The sequence below is a fragment of the Stegostoma tigrinum genome, chromosome 37 (genome assembly GCF_030684315.1).
Source record: "Stegostoma tigrinum isolate sSteTig4 chromosome 37, sSteTig4.hap1, whole genome shotgun sequence".
Classification (NCBI taxonomy): Eukaryota; Metazoa; Chordata; class Chondrichthyes; order Orectolobiformes; family Stegostomatidae; genus Stegostoma; species Stegostoma tigrinum.
The window spans coordinates 26,467,416-26,487,846 of record NC_081390.1 but is presented as its reverse complement, the minus strand read 5'-3'; the positions used below and the strand labels follow the sequence as shown (position 1 = coordinate 26,487,846).

Genomic DNA, 20,431 nt, shown 5'->3' with positions numbered 1-20,431 from the left:
TTCTTTCCAATGAAATGGCATTATTTGCATTATCTGAGATAAGATATGATAAGATTAATTTAATTCATTTGTGGAATGGGAATACAGGCTTTGTTTTGTAAGTCTATTTAATTTTGGAAAGTATTTACACTTCCAAATTTGCACTAAACTTTAATTAAAACGTGGCTTAAAAATTGCTTGGAAAATTTGGCTTATTGTATTAAATCGAATTTACCTTCTGTTAGATGGTGTGCATGTACCAATGAGGATGTGAAAAATCTAGGACTCATGACAAATAATTACTCATCAGGGATTTGTCCAGAGTGCTTATTTGATTGTTTCAGTCCCTCACATACTAAGCTGATGGACTAAAATCCATGTAATGTTAAATTGTATGTCTTTGAATGTTAATGCAGCACCTGCTAACATTTTAAATAGCAGATATTTCCTGCAGAAAGAAAATGGTTAAATCCCTGTTCAAATATTGCAAAGGGATTCAAAGTTCGCCGATGGTCCTTGATAAGACAGTATATGACCTAGCCATAGGGTTGTAGTTTTGACTTTTAGTTTCTGCTGAGTTCACTTTGGCTAATACTTTGAAATAAAACAGAAGGTGCTGGAGAAACTCAACCAGTCTGACAGCAGCAATGAGAAGAGAAACAGATTCAACATTTTAGGTCTGCTGTGAATCCTGTTTGGAATTGCTGAGTTTCTATAGCATTCTGTTTTATTTTTGTAGAACTCCAGCATCTGCAGTATTTTGCTTTTATAGAAAGAGTGAAACATGTGAGCAGGAGGTGGCCATTCGGACACTTGAGCCTGTTCCGTCATTCATTGCAATCATGACTGATCGCCCAACTCAATAGCCTAATCCTGCTTTCTCCCAATAACCTTTTGATCCTGTTCACCCCCAAGTGCTATATCTAGCTGCATCTTCAATACATCCAATGTTTTTGCATCAACGACTTAGTGGTAATGAATTCCACAGGCTCACTGTTCTCCGGATGAAGAAATGTCTCTTCACCTCTGTCCTAAATGGTGTACCCCGAATCCTCAGACTGTGACCCCTGGTTTTGGACAAACCCACCATTAGGAATATCCTCCCTGCATCTTCCCTGCCTAGCCCTGTTAGAACTTCATAAGTCTCTATGAGAACCACCACCCCCGCAACCCCCTGTCTGAACTCAAGTGAAAACAATTCTAACCAACCAATCTCTTCTCATCAGTCCTGTCATCCCTGAAATCGGACTGGCCAACTTTCGCTGCACTCCCTCAAGGGCTCTGTTTAATAGTTTGGTTACCAGAGCCCTGACCTCCTTGGGCTAGGGAGGAGCAACCTGTCCCAGGTTCCTGGAGAATTATAACTGTTTGGTTGATTGTGAAAGAATTATTCTGCTGTGTGGGCAATAAGTGAGGTCAGTATGGAATTCTGTCACAATGCCACCTCTACAATTTAACGTCATTCATTGTTTCGGTACGATGTATACGGAATAGCCATTTGAGTAAGGTCCCTGATAGCAGTGGGCAATTGTTTAGTTGTATGTGACTAGTAGGAGTCAATGTTGTTGGGGAAAATTATGAAGTAAGTCAGATATGTCACTGGTATGACTTCAGAAAATGTTACTTGTAACCCACTTGCACAAGTGTCTTGGATATGCGTTCAGGGTGAGTTCTGGCCACGGCCACACATGTCATTGATATGGAGCCTTGATATGGAGTCAGTGAAAGGCCCAAAGGAAAGTTGCTGTTCTGGGAGGCACTGGTATCTCCCGGGACTCTGGACAATCCATTGACCAGATGGTTCACTAACATTCCTTCAGGAAGGAAACTGCAATCCTTACCCAGGTCTGGCCTACATGTGACTCCAGAGCAATATGGTTGACTCTTTACCCTTGGCATTTAGGGATGGCAATAAATGTTGAACTAGCTAGCAATACCCTCCTTTCATGAATGAAGTAAACAAAAAGCAATTCAGAGCATCAGGCTAACATTCTAGAGTCATGAGATTGGATCCCACCATGGTGGATGGTGAAATTTGAATTCTATGTAAGAAAAAACAGTGCCGAACAAGGTAATGGTAAATGTGGGTACAATTACAACATTTAAAAGACTTTTGGATGTATATGTGAGTAAGAAAGATTTGGAGGGATATGGGCCAGGAGGAGGGAGGGTGCGACTAATTTAGTTTGGAATTATGTTTGACATGGGCTGCTTAGATCGAAGGATCTGTTTCTGTGCTGTATGACTCTGTGAAAGAATGAATCTGATGTAATCGTGGAATGAGAGCATTGATGTAGACTAGTCAGCCACTGTCCAATCACTCCCACTCTTCCTGCATAGCTCTGCAAATTTTGATCCTTTCCATGTATACTGTGTAACCAATTCCCTTAACAGGAGAGTGATAGCATAACCGTTGTACACACTGCACTGAGACAAATGACTAAATAACCCCCCTCTTTTATATCATTGTGTTTATTACGGGATAAAACAAAATGTAACATGGCTTCATTTTCATTTAGAATGTTTGTAAACCTCCTGTCGTCTTCCTTTCCCTCCTTTCGGACATTTAGGTTCATTAATATATTTGTGTATGTTTATAGTGAGCTTTAGTTATGCTGACTAATAGCTGGAAGGAGATTTGCCTTCTGAGGAAGGCCTACACAAGCTAGACTGGTATCCTCTGGAGTTTAGAAGAGTCAGGGGTGACTTAATTAAAATGTGTAAGATCTTGAGGGAACTTAACTGGGTGGATTGCGAAAGCGTGCCTGTACTGGTGGGAGAACCTAGCACTAGAGGTTGGGGATTAAAAATAAGAGGTCACTCATTTAAGTCAAAGTTGAGGAAACATTCTTTTTCCTCAGGGTTGAGAGCCTTTAGAATTCCCTTCCTCAAAAGGCAGTGAACGTAAAATCTTGAAATATTTTAAAGGCAGAGGTAGATTCTTGGTTACCAAGGAGAAAGATTATCAGGGATGTGTAGAAACAGAGTTGACATTAAAATTGATCATCCACAATCTTATTGACTGGCAGAGCAGGTTCAATGGGCTGAGTGGCCTGCTCTTGTTCTGTGTTTGTATACCTTTTGGGATACATTGGGACACTACTTGCACTGAAGGCACTGTTTCATATCATAAAATCATAGAATCTTTACAGAGTGGAAATAGGCCCTTCAGCCCACCAAGTCCACACCGACCCTCTGAGCATCCAACCCAGACCCATCCCCCCCCCATAACCCACCTAATCTACACGTCTCTGAATACTAGGGGCAACTTCGCATGGCCAATCCACCTAGCCTGCACATCTTTGGACTGTGGGATGAAACTGGAGCACCTAGAGGAAACCCACGCCGACACAGGAGAACGTGCAAACTCCACACAGGCAGACAGTCGCCCGAGGGTGGAATCGATCCCGGCTCCCTGGCACTGTGAGGCAGCAGTGCTAACCACTGAGCTACTGTGCTGCCCCGTGCCACTGTTTAAAAATGATTGCTGTTGAAGACATGCAGTTTGCATTGTAATATGATTGGAGATTTGATGAAGGGTTCTGGATCATAAGCGGGTTGTACAGAGTAAGTTGAAAGAAACTATTACCAGAGGATATCGCTCTAAGGGAAATGACAAAAGAACCAAAATTGACATGTGGAAGAACCTGCTCACATAGCAAATGATTGGGGATCCTTTTGTTATGGACCAGATCAAATCATCTTAAAATATCAAGGAAATAGCCTAGACCCTAACTTTTAGCTTATTTAAAAGTAAATGTAAGTCACCGTGATGCAGATGTGATTTGATGGGTCCAGGCTTTAAGCAAAACACAGTAATTTTAAAAAAACAGCTGGAGCTGAAAGCTGTTTTTCCACTGCTTCTGAAGCAGATATTCAGGCATTATTGGCAACATGTCTCTGTGAGAGAAACAGCACAGAAGAAATACTTCTTAAAGGCACAGTACCTTTACACCTGGAAGTCACTGTCTGTCTGTGGAATAGCTGGTTCAAAATTCAGTTTAATGACACAGTTGGATCAGCATCTGAAAAATAAATAGCTGCAGGGCTAAGTGGGGAGAAAAAACACAGGAGGGAGACTAGCTGAGATAACGAGGTGTAGAGCTGGATGAACACAGATGGTGACGCAGGCATGATGGGCTGATTCTCAGATGTGACATCCAGCTCACCACGTGATAAACTGTGAAGTGATATTGTGAAGAGTAGAATACGAAGGAATCGGCTCACATTTCTGGTCTGGGTTTTCATAAAATTGACTTTAGCTGAGACTCTCAAATTCACTTTGAGTTCAGGTGAAAGCAGCAGGAACAGCTAATTTGTATTTCTAATCCCTATCCAGTGATTTTTAACTGGAAGAAAATAATGACTTTGCATTTTTGTAACACCCGATTTATGTCATCAACATCAAGTTTTCAGTAAACTACAATTACGTTTTAATCTGAGGTATGGGAATGTGTCTTAAATATATGGCACCAAAGCAGCTAGCTGATCTTGTAAACAAGCCACACCTTTAAGCTTTGCCATTTTATACGTGTACAACTTGTGATAATTTGGTCAGGGTGCAATTCTAAAACACAGTGACAGGGAAATTTACGTAATAATGCTCCAGTTGGAAGTCACTGTTTGTTTATTTGCCGTAGCAAGACTAACAGTACTCTCAAGATCTAGTTAAAAACAAATAGTGCTGTAGAATCTTCAATGCACAGTCAAATGATCAAATAAGACGAGCAGTTTGAATGAAAGGTAGAAAGAAGTTGGCAAATTCTCAATAAATATCCAAACTGACATTGTATAAAATTGAGCTCACAAAATTTATTCAAAATATTTGAAGTAATATTTAATCATCTCTGTAAGACAGTAATATGCTGAACCACAAAACAGTATTCAAACCAAAGGCTCAGTAGAAGCAACAAACTTGCTTTTGTGTAATGGCTTGCATCGCTTGGGGAGCCTTGTGGCAACAGATTTTAACTTCCCAAACTGGCAGACTTAGAAGCAAAATACTATCTGTACCATAGTGTCCTAAACGTGACCTGTGTCATGGAGTACTTTGAAAGGAAGCCCGTGTGGAATCTGTCCCTGAAGATGTTTTAAGGAAGGAATGTGATCAAAACCTTAACCCATGCTGGGAATTGCTCTGTTGAACTTTTCCTACAACAGTCTGTATTCTGATTTTAAATATGCCCATGCTTTATCCTGGTGCTCTGCTGCCTGGTCTGCTGTGTTCCTCCAGCTCCACACAATGTTATCTCTGACTCCAACACCTGCAGTTCTTATTACCTCCATGTGCTTTATTGGTTGTCTTAGCTGGTCTGAGCTCCAGCATAATAGAATCATGGTGAGAGCAAATTTTGAGGATAGTTAAATGCAGCTGATTGGTATACAGGTTTCGATGGTGTTCCATTACAAATAAAACTGCAGAGGTGGTATGACCGTGCTAACAAAGCAAAGTAGGGATAGTATTAGATCCAAGAAAGGGGCATACGAATTCGCCAAAAAAGCAGCAGGATTAGGAGCAGTTTAGATTTCAATATTTGATGATAACAGGATTAAGAGGGGGAAAGTCGAGTATCAGAATCAGTTCGTGGAGAACGTAGAAACTGGTAGATTGGAGAGTGGTTAATGTAAACCCATGATTTTAAAAATGGAGGTGCAGAGATAACAATGAATTATAGACTGGTTAACCTGACATTGGCAGTGGGGTAAATGAGAGCCCATATAAAAGATTGAATTGCAGAGCACTTGGAAAATATTGACAAGGTCAGGCAGATCCAGCATGGATTAACAAAATGGAAATCTTGCTTGATCATCAAGGAATAATGTGCAGGTCAGCCATGAACTGATTGAATATCAAAATCAGTTTGAAGGATTGAATGGCCTCCTGTTGTGTCAGTATTCCTCCTAAACAATCCAGTTGAATCTATTGCATTATGTTAGCTATGCAGCAAAGTTGAATTATGTTCAATTTTAAAATTTAATTTATAAACAAAAGAAAAGTCACTTTAGTTTCATGCACAAGAATGATAAACCTCCTTGCTGACCAGTATTTTTGGGCAAGTTGCATCCTGTTTGTTAAATCATGTTCTCCCAATGAGTGGCTTTCATGTGTACATAAAAGCTGTTAAAACAGAAACAGCTTTAAATCTACTAAATTTGGTTTCAAATGACTCATTCCAGCTACTGAAATCGCTTGAGGATAGGAAGGTAGTCAGTTACTTTGTCCCATTTCTTAATTTCACGATGAAGATATTTCAGTTATTTACTCAATACACAGGATCAAAGCATAGCATACAATTATGACCGGACTAATGATCTTTCACCATTGCTACAAAAATGGGTACAGAGTGAGAATATTCATTTTAAATTCATCACATTTTTGAATTGGTGAAAAATGGAGGACAAATTGAGCCAAGTTCTTCTTAAACTACTGGGATCTGTGGCGCATCGTCTTGGCGGGGGGGGGGAGAAAGATACTGGAGAATTGTTTTCAACTTGAATTCAATTACATTGCTAATGATAGCCTTCAAGCTGAAAATGCTGTACATGTTTATACAGTTTTCATAACAGTAATCAAAGGTGTTTTTGTTGCTAACATCAGTGGAAAATAAAATGCAAAGTACAGTCTCATCTTAATTCATGGTTGCCTCTTTCATACTATATGATGTCAGCTTATAAATTACAATTCTCATTTTATAACGTTATTGACATTGTTATGCTGATGTTATCTATAAATTTGAATTAAGCAAAGACAAAACTTATCAGGAGCAGACTAGTTAGAATGAGTGTCAGACTACTTTTTTGAAAATATTGTGTTTTTTAAACTATGAAACATTGTTCAGTTTCATCTTGCTTTAACTTGCTCAGAATTATGAGTGCAAATGGCTGAGAGAAGTTACTGAGGTAACAGTATAAGGAGGCTAAGCTGACATATGTGATGAAAATGATGCAGTTACAGTAATATGAAGATAATGACGGGCCATGTTTAGTTGTCTCCCATACTGTGTTCTGGCTCTTGGCACTTGATTCCTTATGCCATCAATGCACACAAATGTTTATGGTGACAGGAATGTTTTGCCTTGAGATTTAAATGCAATCGTGTTTCTTCGGCAAATTTCATCTGGTGTTACTAAGTATGTTGAGTGCTTTGGGCAAGTATTCTCAGTACAACTGGTGTAGTCAAATATTATTACCAATGACCTCATTACGGTGTGACTTGCTGTCTGTTGCTGGTGTTTGTCGTTATGTTTAAAGCGTCAATTGTTTGCTGTAAAGGCTGACATGCTTTAAGGAAGTGTTAGCAATTCACTGGTTTATTTTCATTTGGATAAATGAATTGCTGTTATCTTGACATTAAGTTAGATTTTATAAAAATTGATTTTGTTTTCTGATAGTGTTACATGCTTCATGGAAGCTGCAGCATAATGCTAATGGATGCACGCAGTCTGATAATATGTTTCATATATTGTACCCCAGTGTCTGTGCAAACTGCTGAAGTTAAATAAACCAAATTTTACAAGCATTGAGCTCTAAACGTCACCGATAGGAAACAATCTAATTTTTTTTCCTTTTTCTGTTTACAGATCGTTGTCAAATGAAAAGCAGCTGATCCAAGCAGTTTAGCAGATGAGCAGATTCCACTGGGGAAACAAATCTGGTCAGAGGACGCTGACATGGCCCATATAAACATTCAAATACTTGATTAATGATCTAGAAAAGGATTAAGATGTACTGTGGAGATTCTTTTGAACCTGTAGCCACGATGAGTTAATAGCCATCTTATCAAGGAAGCTTAATCAAAGGCGAGCGAGAATGTTTGGCAGAACACTAACAAATAAAGAGTACATGACGCAATGCTTCAAAAAGTTCTGGCAGAAACTGGTGTGTTTGGGTTTTTAAAAGATCTTTGTATGGTACTGGGTTTAAAGTGTTTGAAGAATTGTATTGAAAGTTGAGTTCTTTAAAACTAAGACTGTCTGTGTGTTTTCAATTCTCACCAAGTGATGGAAATATCCACTTAAGAGTCCAAGTGAAGAAATTCCACTCTGATATTGTGAAAGCCGAATTCCAGTTCTGCAAGTCCACAAATCTATGGTTGAATTCAAGACTTGAGCAACTCCTTGTACCTTGCTGCACAGAGATTTGGAACACGTTACTCCAAAACGATTGAAGCTGTGTGAGATACTGTTTTAAAACTTGTGCTGTACAAAAGGAAACATTGGCTTGGAGTTTGCTTTTGAACTACAGTTTCATCATGGAATTGCAAGTAGTGACTGTTGAATGTTTCCTCCCTGCTGTGATTTTTAATAGCCCCCTGAGGGACTGCCTGATCAACACTAAGCTCCCCTTTTGTGATTCAATGTGAGATGATATTTCTGCTTTTGGTTAAATGTTGATTAAAAAAGGCAATTCTGCTCTAGAACACAATATCAGATTCTAAAAGACATCAGCCAGGATGTCGTGGAGGAAGGGCTATTTCACACCAAACAATAACGTTGAGGGTATGTTCTTGCCACGGAGCACGACTTCTATTGCAGCAAGTAAGGGACTGATGAATGCACCTGGGCAGAATAGCTGCTTTCTCAACAGTGCACTGCAGGTGAGTAGTTCTGGTCGATGCATGGTTCTGCAGGATATACACAGCTGAGTTGTAGGTTTGATTCAGAGATAGTGGGAACTGCAGATGCTGGAGAATTTGAGATAACAAGGTGTAGAGTTGATTTTTTTTTGAAGAAGGGTGCAGACCTGAAACGTCAGCTTTCCTGCTCCTCTGATGATGCTTGGCCTGCTGTGTTCATTCAGCTCTTCACCTTGTTATCTGAGTTATGTTTAGCTGTCTTGTTTTAGTTTTAACGAGAATACATTTATACACTTGAAAGTTGATCATATAATTAATTAGTTGCATGCATTTCAGTATAGATATGTAGAGTTTGTATATTTTACGAAAAAGTAAGCAACTTAGATATTGGGAGAAATAAGTCTGTGGGGTAAAGGAATAGGAAGATCTATGTGTACAAATACCTTGTTCATACGGTTGCACATGTGTGTGCACAACACCATGACAAAAGCAAGGTCAAACAGTAAAATTTTTTTCAGCAAAATAGATATGAGAACTAGAGAGACTTTACCAAGATCAGCTTTGAAAACTGGGTAATTTAGGTTTGGTTAATAAATAATATCGAATAAAAAGCTAATGGTTATTGTAAAATTTCTGGATTGACTCAAAAACCCGTCGACTTCATTGATGTCCTTTAGGGAAGAAAATCTGCTCTGTGTATATGTGACCCCAGACCCATAGCAACATTGTTGATTTTTAAAAATTTCCTTTTGAAATAATTTAGCAAGTCACTCAATTAAGGACAGCTTAAATACGCAATAAATATTGGCCTTATCAATGATGCCTCAATTCTTTGAATGAAGAAATATAAAGCATGTATTGAATCTTAGATATACCATTCTTGGAGAACAGTATTATTCCGATTGCCGCTTTGTGAAAAGGTACACAGTCTCACAAGGGTGCAAGAGAAGACTTAAAAGCATGACAGAAGAACTGGAAAAATAGGTTTTTTTTTTAAAATTCACCTGTGGGACATAGGCCGTGCTGTCTGGCCATTTATTGCCCATCTCTGAAAATGACTGAACAAGCTAGGGCTCTTCCTGTTGAAAAGAGAAGGCTGAAGTAGTTATTAACACAGTGCTTCAATTATGGAAAGGTTTGAGAGAGTGAACTCGATCTGTTTTCATGTGAGTGGAAGAGGAATATCAAAGGCTGCCTATTGGCAATTTGAAATAATTTCTTTTCTGAGTGGTAGTAACATGGCACCTGAGATTATGGAGAATAATTGAGGTGAAATATTAAAGATGTGCTTAAGGCGAAATTAGATAAGCCTTGAAACAAGAAGAGAATGGAAGGTCATACTGATGAGGGTTAGATGGAGGAGGATAGGGAGATAATCAAGTGGAGGAGAAACAGTAGCCTGCTTGGGTCAAAAGACCTTTGTGTACTATATATTCCATGTAGTTCTGTGACCCTCCAAGGGTGATGATTTCATCATTGTTGTAACTGTGATGAGGGGGGATCTAATTAAAACTTACAGAATACCGAATGGCTTGGACAGAGTGGATGTTGGGAAGAGGTTTCCATTGGCAAGAGAAACTAGGATCCGAGGGCACAGCCTTAGTGTAAAGGGAAGACCTTTGAAAACGGAGATAAAGAGAAACTTCTTCAGCCACAGAATGGTGTATCCCGGGAATTCACTGCCTCAGAGGGCTGTGGAGGCCTGGTCTTTGAATATATTTAAGACAGAGATAGATAGCTACTTGATTGTTAGGGGGATCAAGGGATACGTGGAGAAAGCGGGAGAATGGGTTTGAGAAACTTATCAGCCATGACTGGCTGAGCAGACTTGATGGGCCCAATGGCCTGATTTCTCTTCCTAGGTCTTATGGTCGTGCATACCCAGAACAAACATTTCATCCAAGAATCACATTACCTTAATGCTAACCACCAACTCACATTTGTGTAGCACCCTTAAATCAATGTGTTCAAAGAAACAGACAGTAATCCTGAAAGCATGCAAAAATCAATGATTCACATGGAAAGCAAAACCTGGAAAATGACTACTTTTGCCAAGAATGTCTGCACACTCTACTCTAAACCTCTTCTCAGCATGATCCAACTTTCCCTTTACTATTTTTCTGCTTCAATTATTTATCAAACTTGCTGCAAAGCAGCAACTGCAGTAACTTGGACAACCACTTGTTTCACTGTGTCCTGGAGTTTTGTGAAAAAGATTCCCACAGTCTCTGACACAATTGATATTTTCAACCCAAACTAACAACTCATCATTCATAATTTACCACTAAATGAAGTCCCCTGAACCTCCTTTACCTCATGAACCAAACCCTGCATTTTTTTAAAAACAAAGTTGCCAGTCATATCATCCCACCGTCCTGTAATATATCTGCCACTTTTTAAAATTAGACTGTTAAGCAACTTATCTTTTGCTTAATTGACATGTTTCTGTTCCTGTAGTGCCAGCTTTGGCTGTACTGATGCTTTTTGGAACATAACAAGCAGCTCAAAACATGCAACAGATCACCCAAGCCAGAGCAATATCAATGGCTGTCAGCTAGCAACAAATTATCTTAACATTGTTCTTAAACATTTCAATCAATTAAGCAATTTTCATTACTAAGCTATTACCTCTTCATTTTAATGGCCTTCATTGACTCACTGTCTTTATTACACTCAAAAAAAGTAGCTTACTTCCTTCACTGTTAAGAGCCCTGACATACGTACACTAAAAAACTTACCACTCAAATTCTGCAGGCAGTGTTACATTCTCCTTAGGTTTTAACTATTTCATTAATAACTAAGCCACTGGCATCTGGAAGATGAGAGATACACTATGTGCCCCAAGCAGAAAACCAAATAGCTTGTATTTCATTTTGCACGTTGTGCTAGCAAAATGAATTGCAGTTGAAAGAAAATAAACTGCTTACTTTCTAACTTGCACATTTGAAGAGTTTGGCGTTTCAAGTGTGTTGCTTGGAATCTTTGCTGATTCATTGTTTCATCAATGTACAAATATGGCCCAATGATGCTTGCAGTTACTCAGAGGAGCTTTTCACCTCAATTAGGCTGAGATAAAGCAGCAAACGTCCCCCCCATAACAATAGAGGGGGAATAAAAACTGGAGGCTAATCAATGGCGCAAGAGCGTCACCATGTTCTAAAACGATTTACTTGTCATTACTGCCTCAGATGTCAAATAAGTAGGACTCATATCTGCCTTAATCCCAAGCAGTTTACAGTAGGAAGTAAAGCACTATAAAGCATTTCAGGAAAAATCTAAGTTGAACATCCAATAAGCTTTCAATTGATCATTCAATTCCTTAGGAACTCAAAATAGTAAGGCACAGAACACAATCATAACTTCATCGGAGAAAGCTGACCTTGATTTATTTGACGTTGCTGACAGTTACAACAATGATGAAATCATCACTCTTGGAGGGTCAGAGAACTACATGGAATATATAGTACACAAAGGTCTTTTGACCCAAGCAGGCCATTGTTTCTCCTCCACTTGATTATCTCCCTATCCTCCTCTGTCTAACCCTCATCAGTATGACCTTCCATTCTCTTCTTGTTTCAAGGCTTATCTAGTTTCAAATTAAGCGCATCTTTAATATTTCACCTCAATTATTCTCCATAATCTCAGGTGCCATGTTACTACCACTCAGAAAAGAAATTATTTCAAATTGCCAATAGGCAGCCTTTGATATTCCTCTTCCACTCACATGAAAACAGATCGAGTTCACTCTCTCAAACCTTTCCATAATTGAAGCACTGTGTTAATAACTACTTCAGCCTTCTCTTTTCAACAGGAAGAGCCCTAGCTTGTTCAGTCATTTTCAGAGATGGGCAATAAATGGCCAGACAGCACGGCCTATGTCCCACAGGTGAATTTTTTAAAAAATCTATTCTTCCAGTTCTGGTGTCATCCTTTTAAGGGCCAGTATATCCTTGCTGAGGTATGGGGCCCAAAATTGCTCACAATGCTCTAACTGTGCTCTGGCCTTCATAGGGAAATGGCAGTTGCGGGCCATGGGGATGTAAGCCTGCAATGTCTTAGCAAGTTTTTGCAGTAATTACTGGGGATAGAGTTCTTCCGTGATGGATGTTTCAGCTAATACATGAAGTGCTGATCAGGAAAGCTTTTGAGTGTGCAGCAACTGCACCCATCCAGGCAAATAGAGCCTTTTAAAATCCTTTTCATGGAATGTAGCTGTTGCTGGCTAAATCAGCATTTATTGCCTGCATCTAGTTGTATTTGAACTGAGTGAATTGCTGAGCTATTTCGCAGTTAAGAGTCGACCCCTTTGCTGTGGATCTGGAGTCATACATAGGTCCAGACCAGGTAAGGATGGTAGATTTCCTTCCGTGAAGGGCACAAATGAGCCATATGAATATTTAAAACAATCAACAGTGGTTACATGGCCACTATTGCATGGGTTAGCCTTTAATTTGAAAATTTTTATTGAATTCAGATTTAACCATCCTGCTATGGTGGGTTTCAAACTCATTTCCAGACCATTAACCTGAGGTTCTTGATTACTATACCAGTGACATGACCATTATGCTACCACCTCCATCAAAGTCGTGACTTCGGCTTTAATGGACGGACTTTGGGGAATTCAGAGCTGAGTCTCTGGCAGAATACTCAGCTTCTTACATGGTTAAACCAAGGTATTTAAATATTTGTGTTGAACACTGCATTGTTTTTAGTTTAAAGTTACTTCCTAAAACAGATACCTTGTATTACTAACTGCAAGGAAATTTTTAAAATGTACTTTAATTAATAGGATTGCTTACCTCCTTTTTAAAAAAAAACCCAGTCGGGATTTATTCTTGCTGAATCTGTTAAAATCAAGATATGACATTACAAAAATAGCATATCACTAGAAATGAAATTCAATATTTGCCACGGACAAATCCCACTTACATAATGAATAGGATAGACAAACTGAAATGAATAGCAAATGTGAGTGGAAGACAACAAAGTGTGTAGCTGGATGAACACAGCAGGCCGAGCAGGATCTCGGGAGCACAAAAGCTGATGTTTCGGGCCTAGACCGCTCTGATGAAGGGTCTAGGCCCAAAACGTCAGCTTTTGTCCTCCTAAGATGCTGCTTGGCCTGCTGTGTTCATCCAGCTACACACTTTGTTATCTTGGATTCTCTGGCATCTGCAGTTTCCATTATCTCTGAGCAAATGTGAGTGGAGTCCTTTTTTCTCCTTCTTAAAAAAAAATGCCTCATACTGATTCACATGAGTCAGCATTGCTGATTTTGCAACATGTTTTACACACAAGCAGTCAAATAGCTGGGTCAGTTAACTGGCCAGCATTGGCAAGTAACTTCAGTTTTCTGTTTGTGACTGGCAGGATTCAAAAACTCAGTGACCGTGACTTAGTGTAGACATTAAGAGTGCATATTGCATTTTGATACAAGTGTGGAAGGATGTGTATGCAAATTGGGAATGAGCTTATTAACCCATAGCCTTCTCCTGTTTTGTGAAGGTTCCTGTTTCCTAGGCATATATTTAATGTAGAAACAGCTGAGCGGTGAACAATCTTCATTTGCTTTGTTTCTTAATTAGACAAGAATTCAGAGAATTTTTTTCATTTGGAAGTGAGCCCCCATCCACAGTTCATTTCTCTTTGCAGTTACAGGCATGGAGCAGTTTATATGTCTTTTTTTTTCTAAATTTGAGTAGTGAAATTGTTCTTGTTGCTATATCATGGAAGAATTAAATTTTAATCAATAAACCTTCCTCTAAAGGTCCTTTGGCACCTTGATATTTTTCGAAGGAGTTTCAGACAGATAATCACTCACAAATGTATGGGAGATTCCTGCATCTTTTGTGCTCTCAAGGTAGGACATTTTTTAAATTATACCATCTATTGTAATCTGAATTTGCTTTGTCATCTTAATTTAAAATTGTTAACTACTGCTATTGTTTTGCTTTACTTCCATGATTTGGGAAGAAAGAGTATGGAATTCTTCAAAGTTGAGCCCAAATTTGATATTACTATTTTCGTAACATTTGAAGTTGATGATATTGCAGAGTAGGTTTCGACCTAATAGGCGAATCTTGAAGGGTAAACCTGCATATGGAATTTGGTTGGCATTCTAAAATATTCGATTGTTTATACAATAAGAATGTAAAAGAAAGTAACAGTTTGGAACTTGGTGCTTGCAGTTTATATTGTGTTTGAGTTGAAGTCATTTACCATAAATATTCAGAAAATTTGAGAGTTAATCACACTGTATTGTAGAGGATGAATGAAAGATAAATCTGAGGTAAGCAATAATTGAGTCTTTGTCTCATGTTTTTGAGGTTAAAGTGTTCAAGCTTAAGATTGAGGTCTCTTGTAATCAATCACTGAATTTTTCCAAAGCTTTTAAAAAAAACTTTAGATGTACTTTCTTTTTCAGAAAGAATGAGGTGGCACTGGAATACTGTCTCTTAAACACTGCTTGTTGTCAGTTTACTGGAGCTACCTGCGTCCTGTTCACTTTTTCTATTCAATTCATGGAATATGGGCTTTGCTGGCTGAGCCAGCATTTATTGCCCATCTCCAGATGCCCTTGAGAAGTTGCTTGTGAGCTGCCATCTTGAAATTCTGCTGTCCCTTTGGCATAGGTACATCCACAATGTTGTTATGGACACTGTTATAGACATTTGACCTGCAACACTGAAAGAATGGTAGAACATTCCCAAGTGAAGATAGTGGTGATTTGGAGGGGATTTTACAAGTAATGCTATTTCCATGTATATTCTACCTTTCTCGTTCTGAATGAGAATGGCTGTCGGTTTGGAAAGGGCTATCTAAGAATTTTGGTGATTTTCTGCAGTGCATCTGTAGAAAGTGGCAGCTTGTGTGTACAGAGTGTCAGTGGTAGAGGGACTGATTGGTGCCACATTCACGAACAGTCAGGCCGGCTTCTTTGCCCAAGCTTGTGCCCAGCGTTATGATTGTTGTTTGAACTGCACTCCGTCAACTGCGGAGTATTCCATTACACCCCCGACTTGCCTTGCAGACAGTGGCCAGGCTTACAGGAGTCACAGATGAGTTACTAGCTGCAGGATTCCTAGCTGTTGATCTGCTCTTCCAGCCATTGAACTTATGACTAGTCCAGTTCAGCTTCTTCTGGCATGTTGACATGGAGCATTCAGTGATGTGGGTACCATTTGAAGGTCAAGACTGAAGTTTCAATTCTCTTCTGTCAGAGATGGACATTGCCTGACATTTGGGTGGCATGAATATTACTTGTCGCTGGTTTGTCCAAGTCTGGATATTTCCTGTATTTGGACTTGGACTGCATCAGCATTTGAAGAGTTGTGATTGAGCTGACGTTAGGCGATCGCCAGTGAATATCTCTAATTCTGACCTTATGGTGGAGGAAGGGTCATTGATGAGGAAGCTGAAGATGGTTAGGCTAAGAACACTACCCTGAAGAACTCCTGCAGAGATGTACTGGAGCTGAGGTAACTGACCACCTCCAACTAAAGAGACTAGTTTCCCTCCTGATTCCCACTAACTGTAGTTTTGCTAAGCTGCCTTGAAGTCACTGTAATCAGATCAGGAATTGTAGCCTTGGCAGAACCCATATTGAGCAGCAGAGAGTACACTGCTAAGCAAATGTTGCTTGATAGCATTGTTGATGACCCCTAACATAATATAAGGCGATAATTACATTTGTCATGCTTTTGGGTGTACAATGCATAATTAGGCAATTTTTCCATATTTACGTGGATACCATGTTGTAGCCATACTTGAATAGCTTGCCTAAGAGTGCAGCAAGTTCTGCTGCATGAGTCTTCTACACTGTTGCTTATGTTGTCCGGGTCTGCAGCATCCGCCATATCCAGTGCCTTCAGCTATTTCTTGATATCATGTCGAGTGAATCGAATTGGATCAGGGCTGGCATCTGATGCTGGCGAACTGTGGAGGAAGACAAGATGGATTATCTGTGTAGGTTTTCTGTCCTATGAGTGTCACAAATGATGTGTTGGGCTCCACATCAATGAAGATAGGAATATTTGTGAACCCTCCTCCAGTGAGTTGTTTAATTGTCCCATCAGCATTCATGCTCATTCAGGCATATCACTTGCTGCTTAAGCAGTTTGACATCCAAGTATTCCTGTGTTGTAGCTACGCCACGTTGACACTCCCAGTTTTAGGAATGCCTGGTGCTGCTCCTTTTCCACCTTCCTTCCTCCATTCGGAGCTCCACTCCGGCAGTGTGGCGGGAGCTGAACGTGCAAGTTGTGTCCTGCATTGATGGCAGATTGAGCATGGTTCGGAGCATGAGTGACAGATAAAGAGTGGTCCGGCGAAGCATTGGCAGTGGCTGTGAGGTGGGGCCGGTGAGGCAGCAGAGAGTGGGATACTGGTGGCGGCATAACATTAGCTCCAGCCTTCGCCAGACCTCTGCCAGAGTCCTGAGTGGGACACTATAAAGGAAAGTTGGACTCTCAGGTTATCTCTCTTTTTTTTTCTTAGTCTAAGTTGATGTGAATATACTTTTCGCTGTATTTTTACATTGAATACATGTGAAAATAAATTATTCAATTCTGTACTCTGTGTTGAACTAGATTGGTTCCTTGACTTGCTGATAAGAGTAGAATGGGGAATCTGTTGGGCTATGGCGTTGCATATTATATATGAGAACAGCTCTGCTCCTTCCTGAGGGTATACCACTGTGATACCATCTCTGCTATGTCTGCCGTACCAGTGGGGCAGCCTGTGAGACAGCTCTCCCAATTTTGCCACTAGCCAAAGAGATTAGTAAGGACGATTTTGCAGAGTTGAGTTTGCTGTCATCATTCTGGTGTCTAGGTTGATGCCAGGTGGTCTGTCTGGTTTCATTCTTTGCTTTGATGCCTGACTTGTTTAATACTAATGTTTTGATAAACTGGGAAAAACGTTTAAGCAAACATTCCATGAGACCAGTCAAGCCTCGTTGCTCGTCAGGGGATTAATTCTTGACTCTCCATAAAGTAATTAAGTAGATTTGGAGCCTGGTACAGATTTGAAATTTGAATTTTGTTGCATCTGATCAAAGCTTGAGATCATAGTATCCCAAAGTAATTACAATTCAGTAATGCAGTGAAGGCCAGAGCAGTCATTAGAGAATTGTGCAATTACAAGTAAACGCTAGATTTTATTCAAGGGTTACTTCAGAATGATGGTGACGTGTAGATGACAGATCTGAGAAGCAAGTTTAAGATACACAAAGCAGCCATTGCCTATTCATGGATTCTAATTCACTTGAACCTTTTTTTCTCAACTACTTTACATTTTTGTTATTATGTCCTCTGAAAATGCCAAATTCATTTTTTCAATCAACCCCTTGGATTCTATTTTACCATTTCCATTTGGGTTGCACATTTCTGCTTTGTGGAAATACCTTGAGTTTTATTTTTCTATATTTGGTGCAATCAGTTAGTAGTTTGAGATGATAGTTCGAAAAGCACTTCTAATTTTCAAAGGAAGCAAGTTTTTCAAGTTCTTGTCTTGCAATTTCTTTGCAACTTGAGATTTGTGCACACGGACAGATCAAATATGGAGTAGGGACTTTTTATTGCACTGGCATCAGGTCATTATAAATATGAAAGGAAACTAAATTTACACCTGGAAGACAGTAGTTCTCTGGCATTGTGCATATATTACATAAATAAACAAGGCGGCGCTGGAAATGAAGGGCACAGAAGCATTTATCATATGCATGATGGTAGGGGCATTAAAGAGCCCAAATGGCAATCTCGTATGTGGAGAAGTCCCCTGGTAATAGTTCAGAATGCCGTCTTTTCAATGCCTTGTTCACTGTTGGGTTGCTGATTTATAACAAGTAACCAAATCAAGACTGCTGAAATTCTTTGCAGCTTTGGGAATGTGTAATTCTCCCACAGTCTTAGGTAGTAGGTAAACATTCTTATGAGTCTTTGTGTTGGTGCCTAGTATTTAACACAGATCCTCAGTTTTTCATCCTTCTCTCTCAAGAGGACTATGGAGGATGTGTATGGATCTGATGACACTTGGATTACATCTCACTCCAAGGACATCTGTTGGATTTTCCAGACTTCCTCCCAGTGACGGTGTGGCATCTGTCAGTAAGGCATCTTTGCTGAATGGTCAAGCTGAGTTGTGATCCTGTGATTTAGCAGGCCACAATATCCATGTCATCATCTTTCCTGAAAGTTGTTTCATTCTTGGGAATGTCAGACATGTGGCTGAATGGCCTACACCTGCTCCTTCTAACTGTGAAATATGTCCTTCAAGACGAGTGGGAACAGTTTAAAATTCAGCGAAGGAGGACAAGGGGTTGTTTGAGAATATGGAAAGTAGAGTACAAGAGTAAGCTTGGGGGGGAACATATAAAAACTGACTAAAAGGTTTTAGGTATGTGAAGAGAAAAAGGTTGATAGAGATAAGTGCAAGTTTCTTGCAGTTAGAAACAGCGAAACTTATAATGTAGAACAAAGAAATGGCTGACCCACTAAATACATTGCTTTGTTCTGTGTTCACAAAGGAGGGTAAAATCATAACCAGAAACAACACAAATTTGTTGGAGAACATAGAATTTAGTGAATGGGAGGAACTGATGGAAACTAGAAGGGAAATGGTGTTGGCTATGTTGGGTTGAAGGCTGATAAATTCCCAGGCCCTGATAATGTACATCCCTGAGTATTTAAGGAAGTGGCCCTTGAAAAAGTGGATTGGTGGCCATCTATCAAGACGCTATAGACTCTAGAATAGTTCCTACAGATTAGAGGATAGCTGTAGACCAGTCAGCCTGACATCAGGAGTGGGGTAAAAATGCTCGAGTGAATTATAATTGGGAACAATGGTATGGTCGGACAGAGTCAGTATTGGTTTAGGAAATGGAAATCCTGCTTGACAAATCTAGTGGGACTCTTTTCTGTAACTAGTGGAGGTAATGAGGACGAACTGTGGATGTGGTTTATTTGGGCTATCGGAGGCTTTCAACAAATCCCCATGTAAGGGATTGCTACGTAAAGATTAAGCATGTGGGACTGGGAAGTAGTGTATTGAAATTGAATGTTGATTTGGCAAACAGGAAACAATTAACAAGAATAAATGGGGAGAGCAAGAACAATAGGGTGGCACAGTGAATAGTGGTTAGCACTGCTGCCTCACAGCACCAGGGACCTGGGTTCAATTCCACCCATGGGTGACTGTCTGTCTGTGAGGAGTTTGCACATTCTCCCTGTGTCGGCGTGGGTTTCCTCCGGGTGCTCTGGTTTCCTCCCACAGTCCAGAGATGTGTGGGCTAGGTGGATTGGCCATGCTAAATTGCCCCTAGTGTTCAGGGATGTCTAGATTGGGTGGATTGTAGGGGGATGGGACTGGGTGGGAATGCTCCTCGGGTTGTTGTGGGCTTGTTGGGTCGAAGGGCCTGTTTCCACACTGTAAGGATTCTTTGATTCTATGAACTGCAGATGCTGGAGTCACAGATAAGTGTGGAGCTGGAGAAACACAGCAGGCCAGGCAGCATCAGAGGAACAGAAAGGGTGATGTTTTGAGTCGGGACCAAGGATGCCAAAGCGATCAGTGCTCAAATCTCAGCTATTCACAATGGATATTAATTATTTAGATGAGGGAACTAGAAGTGATATCTCCACGTTTGCAGACAAGAAATAGCTAGTTGGGAGAATGAGCTATGTAAACAGTGCAGACTTGCTTCAGTGTGATTTTAAAAAGCTCAGTGAGTGGGCAAATGCATGACAGGTGCAGTATAATGTTGGTAAATGTGAAGTTAAGCAGAAATGTGATTATTATCTGAATCACTATAAACGTGCAACAAGATGCAGCAGGCAGTAAAGAAGGCAAATGGTATGCTGGCCTTCATGGTGAGAGGAT

The 20,431-nt window shown here is 39.9% G+C and overlaps 1 protein-coding gene across 11 annotated transcripts in view; it reads left to right on the top strand.

The window, feature by feature from the left end:
• The window catches only part of LOC125467583 (inactive ubiquitin carboxyl-terminal hydrolase 54-like), a 124,101-nt gene that overhangs the window by 25,630 nt on the left and 78,040 nt on the right, over positions 1 to 20,431 (top strand). For 9 of the 11 annotated variants that reach the window (XM_059640328.1, XM_059640327.1, XM_059640321.1 and 6 more), the window contains exons 2-3: positions 7,560 to 8,575; positions 14,322 to 14,414. In XM_059640328.1, coding sequence (XP_059496311.1) covers positions 8,432 to 8,575; positions 14,322 to 14,414 — 237 coding nt within the window. In that variant the 5' untranslated portion in view covers positions 7,560 to 8,431. Of the gene's footprint in view, positions 1 to 7,090; positions 7,110 to 7,559; positions 8,576 to 14,321; positions 14,415 to 20,431 lie in introns of those variants that run through there. The other 2 variants (XM_059640322.1, XM_059640325.1) reach the window with 2 other exon arrangements.